Consider the following 10,735-nt stretch of genomic DNA (forward strand, 5'->3'; position numbering starts at 1 on the left):
ACATTTCTTTTCAGTCTGCTGGCTCTGGGCAAAAAAACCTGGAGGAGACGGCGTTGCAGGCCAGATGGGAAAAGGATGGATGTTTATATAAGGGAAGAAATCATGGACATAAACAACAACAAAAAACACTTAATTAATGACTGACTGAAATGTTTGGTTGTTGATGTTTTAATAGTTAATTCTAAATAGTTACGTAAATTGTTCATTTGGTTGTTAATATATTATTTCCATGTTCTTTATTATGTGTCTGTCATATTTAATAAATGGAAATACTGTTTTGAAAACCTGACCAATCAACATGACATTGTCAAATATACCAGGAAGTTATTTAAAAGAGAATTCCAGCGCTGACGAAAAGATAGACACAGCTTCAAGTCGGTTTAGCTCCTTCAAAATGAGGGAGGCGAAATGTATGAGCCACATCTTTTGGCCATTCTGTGGCATAAAACATATGATCCACTGATCAGTGTGATTAGGCTAGAGGTGGACTGGTGCATAGCAATTCAAGTTGTACATAATAAGAATGTTTTTTGTAATTGTAAATGTTTACACACCTTATGGAAGTATCCGAAACGAGGATGAATCCCTTCATAGGCTCGCTTTTATAAGTTATTTTGTGAGTAAATCATTTTGCAAAAAAAGGGCTAAACAACATAATCTTATGCCAGGATGGAATGAATATGTGTCTGAACTCCATATAGAGGCTAAAGAAGCTTTTTAAAAACTAGGTTTTATCAGGAACAGACGTGGTCCAGAGTGTGAACACAAGAAACACGCACCTTTTTCAATAACGGAAAAATAATCTGTTACAAAATATAGAGTCCAGATAAATCGTAATTTATTTATGTGTGCATTGTAATGTATTTGTGAGTCTCTGCGTGCATTTGTGAGTTTTATTTATTTGTGAATTGTTCTGTGCGCATCTTTGTTTTTGTATTTGTGAGTCTCTCTGTGTGCATTTGCAAGATGGAGTCTGGACTTTGGTTGGAATGTACAGAATACAAACCAGTTTTATTTGTTTTGTGCAATAAAAGGAAGATAAATGGTTACAAAGATGAACAAAGTAAATAATTAAAGTAAAGAAGTAAAAGAAAAGACAAAATGTCAAAAGTTTACATTTCCAATAAGACCTTCAAGAAATAAGTGAACCAAGAGTTCACTTATTTACTTCTTCTTACCATTCAATCAACAAAAAACATGTGATTACATATTGATACATGAAAGAAAAGCACAATAAGGTTGTCATCATTAAATTGAGACAAAATAATATGAGATTATATGTGAAGAATATATTGATATATGAGACCAAAACAATCTTAGCTCAATAAAAAGAAAGTGTAAATCATCAAAGAGAATAAAACTTAAATGACGTAAATTACATTATAAGACATCATACATATTACTTATGATTAAACATAATAATCTCAGTGGTTAAATATTGTTTAGAAAAAGATTTTCATGCAATTTATTGGGAGATGTGACTTTTTAACTAACTCTCCAAGAGTTTTTGCTCATTACAGGTTTAAACTCTGTCGTTTAACTCAAACAATGTTTTACGTCCGCAGTAGATTTGCTTCCATCAATGATGACCTTCGCTGACCTCTCTGCTGCTTCCAATAGTGCGTCTGCTCCCTCAGCTGCACAATATCCTGCAGACCTCCTGCCACCGCTCACACTACAGATGTTACTGTTAGAGCAATTATGTATTTCCTCTTCTGGCGAGGGCAAACTCTACCGCTATCGCTAAACATTCTACACCAAAAACAGCTCCCAACAATACAACTGCTGTAACAGTTGCCAAATCGATACAAAGCTCCTTAAATGTGTTGTCTTTCGCCTCCTCTCTGATCTCTCCCTCTGACTTGTTTCCTGCTGTCTGTTTAATGAGTTGCTCCTGCTGCCTTATTCTTTCCTCCACTGCTTGTAGCATCTCATTGGTGTAGCATCTTCCTTCGTTTTCCTCAACCATCTCATCTATTGTCTTGAGGAGCTCCTTCACCTGGAACTGGTTGTTCCTGTATTCATCCTGCTGGTTGTTCTTCCAGTATTTATTATCAATGACGTGGCAGCGGCCTCCACACTTTCTCACCAGATCCCTCACATGCTTATTATGACGGACAAAGTCCTCAATGGTCTCTCCTTCAGGGAGCTGGTCACCATGAGTAAAGAGGACTGTTGCATACTTGAAAAATTCTTCAGAAAAGTATTGATCTATTTTAGCGACGACAGCCTGCTCCTGCTCGGTGAATCTCTCCACTTTGAGCACAATGAGAAAGGCATGAGGCCCAGGAGCGAACTCTGTGATGCACCTCACTATTTCAGACTTCAGCTCCTCCTCAGATCGATCTGTGTCGAAGACACCAGGAGTGTCAATCAAAGTGATGTTTCCTCCATTGACAGATTTAGTTACTGCTTGACATTTTTGGGTTTCAGAGTTCACAGTGTGTCCGATCTTGAACCGTTGCTCTCCAAATATGGTGTTAGCCACGCTGCTTTTCCCAACTCCAGTTTTTCCCAGGACGGCAATTCTCTTGCTGTTTGACACTGAAAGTGAATAATAACAACAAAAAACCTTGTTGGTCAGAATAGCGGCATTAAATAAATATTAAATAGCTGCATCAGCATAATAAGAGCACAGAGAATAGTGTCAATATTTTAAAAAAGTCCAACATTCATCATTTTATATATATATAATGTATTCTAAAAGTACAAATCACTGTTCATAATATAAGTAAATCTATTGTGGTGTTTTGTAAACAGGTCAAAAAAGAGATGATGAAGTTTATGACCTCGCTCCAGAAACGTTTTACATATAATATATTTTATATATATACTAATATTCAACATTTCTATTCCCCATCTTTTTGTAAGATATTTAACTCATATTTTAGTGTCCTCTAATTCTTTAAACGTACAATATAAAGCTTTTTTCTGCTTGAGGTCTCAATAACAGGTGGAGTCTGGTGACGTCATGAAGCACCGTGGAATCATGGGAGTTGTAGTCTTCACCACCAACAGACGTGGTCATGAACACCGGAAGAGACTCTCTGCCTCACTCGACCATCGTCTCTCTCTCTCTCTCTCTCTCTCTCTCTCTCCCCCTCTCTCTCTCTCTCTCTCTCTCTCTCTCTCTCTCTCCCTCTCTCTCTCTCTCTCTCTCTCTCTCTCTCTCTCTCTCTCTCTCTCTCTCTCTGTGTTAACGAACATGAACTCTTTTACTTTGTGATTATTCAGTAGTTTTTTTTTCAAGATGGTGGTTTTTATAAACAAATGTTTTAACACACTCTTCCATATCTTCAACAAGTACTACATGCATGTCATAATTAGTTTATAACTTTTCATAATATGTTATTTCATAAAGTAATGTTCAGTGAGCATAATTAATAGATAATAACAACTGGAAGAAGTAACTTTAACTTACTGTTTTTAGAAGAGAAATCAACGTAAAGAGTAAAATGTTCCAACCAGTCGACGAGCTCCGTGTCTCTTTTCTCTTGTGGTCTTCTGCTGTTACTTAAGTTTCACTTTCATCTACTGTAAGGGCGTGTGTGTGTGTGTGTGTCTGTGTGTCTGTGTGTGTGTGTGTGTCTGTGTGTGTGCGTGGTGGGGGAGCGGAGTTGACTTTACCAAGTAAAAACTTTATTCGTTTAAATAATATTTTCCACAGATTTCAATTATTTAAAAAAAAAAACACACTCTGGAACAGTATTTGTGAATCGCTCTGCGTGCATTTGTGAGTCTAATTTATTTGTAAATCCTTTTGTGTGCATTTGTAAATCGAATATATTTGTGAATTGTTCTGTGCGCATCTTTGTGTATATTTGTAAGTCTCTCTGTGTGCATTTGCAATTACTGAGACTGATCGGACCCCATAAGGCACCCTCAGAGATGGAGTCTGGACTTTGGTTGGAATGTACAGAATACAAACCAGTTTTATTTGTTATGTGCAATGAAAGGAAGATAAATGGTTACAAAGATCAATCATGTAAATAATTAAGTAAAAGAAAAGACAAAATGTCAAAAGTTAACATTTCCAATAACACCTTCAAGACTATCAGGTGAACCAAGAGTTCACTTATTTACTTCAGTCACAATAAATTCAAGCACAGTTTGATGCATGTAGATGCAGTTTATCGTTGAAAAATCCTCCTTTGGTGCTATTTTTGACATAAAAGTAGACAATTATGCTTTTTTTCTGCTCTTTCTTGTCGCCCTAACTTAATGATGCATGCACGCGTCTGAGCAGCCCATAATGAAGACGTGCTCACTTTTCCAAGTTTCCAATTACAGTTCTATTTATCAAAAGCATGCCACGTGGATATCACATATATTTGCTTAATATTATCAACGTGCTTTTTGTTGTTGTCTGTGAGCTAATTAAAACCTAGTGTTTTGAGGAAATGTCAAACAAAACGTCCAAATGGTGAGAAACGGCAACGTCGACGCTGGTGACCTGATCACGTGTCCGAGCTGTGACCTGAGGAGGGTTTACGGGAAGTGGAGGCGTTTCTGCTTAAACTTGAGGTGGAAAGTCCCTCTGTCTGAAACGGAAGTAGGAGTCGTGCATTTCTAACTGCACTAATGACCACACATGTTTGACAACTCTCTTTAATGTGTTTTACGATCTCAATAAAGAGGAAATTGCAGAGTGACAGTTCTCTGACTCTCCTACAAAACCTGACTGCGGTAATGTTTCCTGTTTTACCTTTTTGCAGCTTCCGAATACGAAGTGATGGTGTAACACAGGCGCAACCAGGGGGCCGTGTGTCTCAAATACAGTAAATGCATTCATTCTCCCTCAAAAAAACTAAAACCTCTTCCGCTGTTCCAGTGTGTTGACTTCATTGGATTTTTTTAACAGCATTGATGGATGACTTTGACATTGTTCACATTAGAGGTTCAATTCAATTCAATTCAGTTTATTTTGTATAGCCCAATATCACAAATTACAAATTTGCCTCAGAGGGCTTTACAATCTGTACACATACGACATCCCTGTCCCAGGACCTCACATCGAATCAGGAAAAACTCCCCAAAAATAACCTTTGACAGGGAAAAAAGGGAAGAAACCTTCAGGAGAGCAACAGAGGAGGATCCCTCTCCCCGGATGGACAGAAGCAATAGATGTCATGTGTACAGAATGAACAGCATTTACAAAGTTACATAAACACATTACATGAATATGACAATGTATGAATGGAACTCCAATCCATGAAACAGAAGGAGGTAGAGAGGAGGGGGGGCGGAGTGCAACAGCAGGGCCAACGCAGGAGGCCGGCTCACCAGGCATCAGACACCTCCAGGTCCAATGGACCCTATGAGACGTGAAGTCACAACGACTCCGGGGAGGAAGCAGAGTTAATAAGGTGCTATGGAGAGATGTAAATTCATCCATAAGGAGAGAGAGAAGAGGAGATAGGTGCTCAGTGTATCCTAAAACATCCGCCAGCAGCCTATAAGCCTATAGCAGCATATCAAGGGGCTCGACCAGGGCAAACCTGATTCAGCCCTAACTATAAGCACTATCAAACAGGAAAGTCTTAAGTCTATTCTTGAATGAGGTGACTGTGTCTGCCTCCCGGACTGAAAGTGGAAGCTGGTTCCATAAAAGAGGAGCTTGGTAACTGAAGGCTCTGGCTCCCATCCTACTTTTTAGGACTCTAGGAAGTAGCCCCGAACCACGAGTGCACCACATGCACTCACGTACACGCGCACACACACACACAGACGCACACACACACGCCCTTGCAGTAAGTGAAAGAGAATCTTAAGGCACAGCAGAGGCCCACAAGAGGAAAGAGACACGGAGCTCGTCGACTGGTTGAAACATTTGACTCTTTACCTGATTTCACTTCTAAAAACATAAACTAATTATGGCATTCTTGTAAAAAATATTTTTTTTAAACACCATCTTGAAAGACAAATAATTGTTTCTAGACGTGAAACTTTTATCAATGATCACAAAGTAAAATAGTTCATGTTTGTTAACACCGCGTTCAAACTGTACCCCTCTTTTCCGGTTGAGAGAGAGAGAGACGATGGTCGAGTGAGGTAGAGAGTGAATAAAGAGAGGGAGCGTCATCACTTTGCTGCGGGCCCGTTATCAGAGAAACACGTGTCATCAAACGACAGCTGCAGCTGGTCTCAGATCAGCGTCGGAGAAACACCGATTTTAAACATGAAGCTGCTTCATTCAGAGTCTCTTCCGGTGTTCATGACCGGGTCTGTTGCTTTCTGAGAGGAGGAGACCTCCGCGGAGAAGTTGACTGCAATGGTGGTGAAGACTACAACTCCCATGATCCCACGGTGCTTCATGACGTCACCAGACTCCACCTGTTATTGAGACCTCAAGCAGCAGAAAGCTTTATATTGTACGTTTAGAGAATTAGAGGACACTAAAATTTGAGTTAAATATCTTACAAAAAGATAGAAAATAGTCATGTTGAATATTTTAATTATATATAAAATATATTATATGTAAAACGTTTCTGGAGCGAGGTCATAAACTTCATCATCTCTTTTTTGACCTGTTGACAAAACACCACAATAGATTTACTTATATTATGAACAGTGATTTGTACTTTTAGAATACATTATATATATATAAAATGATGAACGTCAGGCTTTTTTAAAGTATTGACACTATTCTCTATGCTCTTATTATGCTGATGCAGCTATTTAATATTTATTTAGTGCAGCTATTCTGACCAACAAGGTTTTTTGTTGTTATTATTCTCTTTCAGTGTTAAACAGCACGAGAATTGCCGTCCTGGGAAAAACTGGAGTTGGGAAAAGCAGCGTGGCTAACACCATATTTGGAGGACAAGGGTTCACGATCGGACACACTGTGAACTCTGAAACCAAAAAATGTCAAGCAGTAACTAAATCTGTCAATGGAGGAAACATCACTTTGATTGACACTCCTGGTGTCTTCGACACAGATCGATCTGAGGAGGAGCTGAAGTCTGATATAGTGAGGTGCAGCACAGAGTTCGCTCCTGGGCCTCATGCCTTTCTCATTGTGCTCAAAGTGGAGAGATTCACAAAGCACGAGCAGGCTGCCATCATTGAAATACATCAATACTTTTCTGAAGAAGTTTTCAAGTATGCAACAGTCCTCTTTACTCATGGTGACCAACTCCCTGAAGGAGAGACCATTAAGGAATTCATCCATGATAATAAGCTTGTGAGTGATCTGGTGACAAAGTGTGGAGGCCGCTGCCACGTCATTGATAATAAATACTGGAAGAACAACCAGCAGGATGAATACAGGAACAACCAGGTCCAGGTGAAGGAGCTCCTCAAGACCATAGATAAGATGGTTGAGGAAAACGAAGGAAGATGCTACACCAATGAGATGCTACAAGCAGTGGAGGAAAGAATAATGCAGGAGATGCAACTCATTAAACAGACAGCAGGAAACAAGTCAGAGGGAGAGATCAGAGAGGAGGCTAAAGAGAACGTATTTACGTGGCTTTGGAACAAAGTGTCTGGTTTCTTATCATTTGTATTGTTGGGAGCTTTTTTTGGTCTAGCATTGATGGGGAAAGCCGTTATCAAAGCTTTAAAAGGATAAGCTGCAATGACAAAAATCACAGTGGGAAGGGCAGTTGGTGCTGCTCTAGGAGGAGCGATGCAAGGAGCTATTAAAGGACACAATGCATCTGAGGGAGCAAACTCACCAGGCGAAGCAGCAACAAACCCTAACCCTGTCTTATTGGGTTTTATTTACTAATATGAAACATGGCTTTTGAAAACTACAACCATAGGAAGTGTGATCTTAAAGTGTAATTTACTTTTTATTCATATGATTTATCCTGATTTAAGTGTATTTCTCTTTGATGATTTACAATGTCTTTCTTTTTATTGTGCTTAGAGTGTGTCATATATCACTATATTGTTCACAACAACTCAGTGCTGGTTCCGACTCCGACTGCCAGGAACCTCGGTGTGACGCTCGACAGTCAACTCTCCCTGACTGCCAACATTACCGCAATAACACGCTCCTGTAGATACATGCTGTACAACATCAGGAGAATACGACCTCTTCTCACTCAGAAGGCGGCACAGGTTCTGGTCCAGGCTCTGGTCATCTCACGGCTGGACTATTGCAACTCCCTCCTGGCAGGTCTACCTGCTAATGCCATTCGACCTCTACAGCTCATCCAGAATGCAGCTGCTCGACTGGTCTTCAACCTTCCTAAACTTACCCACACTACTCCGCTCCTCCGTGACCTTCACTGGTTACCGGTGGCCGCCCGCATCCGCTTCAAAACATTGGTACTTGCGTACCGTGCTGCGAACAGATCGGGTCCGGTCTACATCCAGGACATGGTCTAACCTCACACCCCAGCCCGTTCACTTCGCTCGGCTTCTGCCAATCGGCTCGTAGCTCCTTCACTTCGAGCTAAACACTCAACAAAATCACGACTGTTTGCTGTGCTGGCTCCTCATTGGTGGAACGAGCTTCCCATTGACATCAGGACAGCAGAAAGTCTCTACATCTTCCGTCGCAAACTAAAAACACATCTTTTTCGACTATACCTTGAATAGGTAGCACTTAAATGCCGTAGTAGCACTTAAATGTCCCTTACCGATAGCACTTAAGTAGCACTTAAATGGCACTTACGGCTAGTACTTTGTAGTTTAACTTTATTGAAGAAATTGTACTTGCTTGATTCTTGTTGTTCTGAGTTTGGACTCATGGTTTAATGCACTTATTGTAAGTCGCTTTGGATAAAAGCGTCAGCTAAATGACATGTAATGTAATGTAATGTAACATATAATCTGATACTATGTAGTGTTTAATAATTGCATAACAGCCTTAATGTGTTTTTCTTTCATGTGTCAATATGTAATCACATGTGCTTCTTTGTTGACTCAATGTAACCGTTTATCTTCCTTTAATCACAAAAAAATAAAATAAAACTGGTTTGTATTCTGTACGTTCCAACCAAAGTCCAGACTTGCTCATCTCTGAGGGTTTCGCCGCCATCTTTCTTTAAACGTACATGAGACCTGCCACCACTGAACAGCAACAATGAACAGCAGCTAATGCTATAAGACCTGGTACTGTTTGGTTGTGAATGAGTCCCGTAAACTCCCTTGCTTCCTTAATCTGGCTCTTCAAAGTACACTTCCTCTTTGACTTATGAGGACACTGCGGTGTTAAATGTCTGTTTGCACAACTAAAGGCTGTCAATCAGTTTGCTGACGTCCATTTATTTTTATTCAAAGTACACGGTATTGCAAAAGGACAAATTTGCAAACTTCACCAGTCAGGTTTATGAAAAAACCAATGAGGTCGGCTTTTGAGGCAGGAGGCACAGAGAAGGAGGCAGGGCCATTGGGAAGGATGCCAGGTCCAGGCCAGAGGCTGGATGCAGGAAGCAGGGGCAAGGACCCAGGACCAGCTTCAGACGTAGCCAGGTCCATTGGACCCGATGAAACGTAAAGTCACAACGACTCCGGGGAGGAAGCAGAGTTAATAAGGTGCAATGGAGAGATGTAAATTCATCCATAAGGAGAGAGAGAAGAGGAGATAGGTGCTCAGTGTATCCTAAAACATCCGCCAGCAGCCTATAAGCCTATAGCAGCATATCAAGGGGCTCGACCAGGGCAAACCTGATTCAGCTCTAACTATAAGCACTATCAAACAGGAAAGTCTTAAGTCTATTCTTGAATGAGGTGACTGTGTCTGTCTCCCGGACTGAAAGTGGAAGCTGGTTCCATAAAAGAGGAGCTTGGTAACTGAAGGTTCTGGCTCCCATCCTACTTTTTAGGACTCTAGGAAGTAGCCCCGAACCACGAGTAGCCCCGCATTTAGTGAGCGCAGCTCTCTAGTGAGGCAATATAGTACTACAAGCTCCTTAAGATATGATGGTGCATCACCAATCAAGGCTTTGTAGGTGAGGAGAAGAATTTTAAATGTGATTCTTGATTTTGCAGGGAGCCAGTGCAGAGGAGTAATGTGATCTCTTTTCTTAGTTCTTAGAGCTGCAGCATTCTGGATTAACTAGAACAGGGGAGGGCACACTTTTTGGCTCAGGGGCCACAATGATTTTAAAGATTTGACAGGCATTCGTAATGCCGAGGAAAAATACTCTGGAGGCAGTTAATTTTACAACTCTAAAACTCTTGTAGTACGAACCCCGTCTCCGAGTGATGAGTCCTTTATCTGATGCAATTAGGAGGTCTTTTGTAATTGTCACCAGTGCTGTCTCTGTGCTGTGGTGTTTTCTAAATCCTGACTAACACTCCTCAAATAAACTATTATGATGTACAAAGAGTGTTGATGGTTAGAGCAGTTTTTTAAAGAAACATCTGTCATATCAGAGCCAGTAACAATCACAAAGAGTTGTGAGAGAAGCAGCAGAGCAGCAGGAGACACAGCAGCACGAGCGGTATAGAAAGAAAAGCAGCAGTACTAAACCAAACAGCAGCAGCAGCAGTAATACTTATAGGAGCAACAGTTGGCGTGTCAGGGCCTGTTGCTGCTGCAGGAGCATTGAAAGGAGGTTTAACAGGATACGATGCAGCTAAGAGAGCGAACACACCATGCGGAGCAGCAAGAGGGCAGCAGAGTCCGTACTGCCAGTACTTCATATTTTATCTTTTCTTATAAGTGTCTGATCTGTTGTTTAGTTTATGTTTTTTAACTATAGCCACAAACCTCAAATATAAAATTGTTTCAATATATTTCAGCGATAAGATCTTTAGATCAAATTAGTCTCCA

At 40.5% G+C, this 10,735-nt stretch overlaps 2 protein-coding genes across 2 annotated transcripts; one reads left to right on the top strand and one right to left on the bottom strand.

The window, feature by feature from the left end:
* Nucleotides 1-1,494: 1,494 nt before the first annotated feature.
* On the bottom strand, nt 1,495-3,563 carry LOC117747645 (GTPase IMAP family member 7-like). Its single transcript, XM_034557046.1, has 2 exons — nt 3,422-3,563; nt 1,495-2,544 (listed from the first exon to the last, which is right to left on the bottom strand). Coding segments are annotated over exons 1-2 (846 nt in total). The 5' UTR covers nt 3,423-3,563; the 3' UTR covers nt 1,495-1,699.
* Nucleotides 3,564-4,420: 857 nt separating this feature from the next.
* LOC117748128 (GTPase IMAP family member 7-like) lies at nt 4,421-8,003 on the top strand. The gene is made up of 3 exons (XM_034557759.1): nt 4,421-4,552; nt 5,764-5,868; nt 6,743-8,003. The coding sequence occupies exons 1-3, from the start codon at nt 4,421-4,423 to the stop codon at nt 7,574-7,576; spliced, it is 1,071 nt and encodes a 356-aa protein (XP_034413650.1). The 3' UTR covers nt 7,577-8,003.
* Nucleotides 8,004-10,735: the final 2,732 nt, after the last annotated feature.

Source organism: Cyclopterus lumpus, chromosome 18 (assembly GCF_009769545.1).
Source record: "Cyclopterus lumpus isolate fCycLum1 chromosome 18, fCycLum1.pri, whole genome shotgun sequence".
NCBI lineage: Eukaryota > Metazoa > Chordata > Actinopteri > Perciformes > Cyclopteridae > Cyclopterus > Cyclopterus lumpus.

Bases quoted from the DNA above. Each gene is read 5' to 3' on its own strand.
- LOC117748128 (XM_034557759.1), top strand. From the start codon at position 4,421: ATGGTGAGAAACGGCAACGTCGACGCTGGTGACCTGATCACGTGTCCG. The intron at 4,553-5,763 runs GTAGGAGTCGTG...TAAGTGAAAGAG, and splicing joins TCCCTCTGTCTGAAACGGAA to AATCTTAAGGCACAGCAGAG. The intron at 5,869-6,742 runs TAATTATGGCAT...TATTCTCTTTCA, and splicing joins TCACTTCTAAAAACATAAAC to GTGTTAAACAGCACGAGAAT.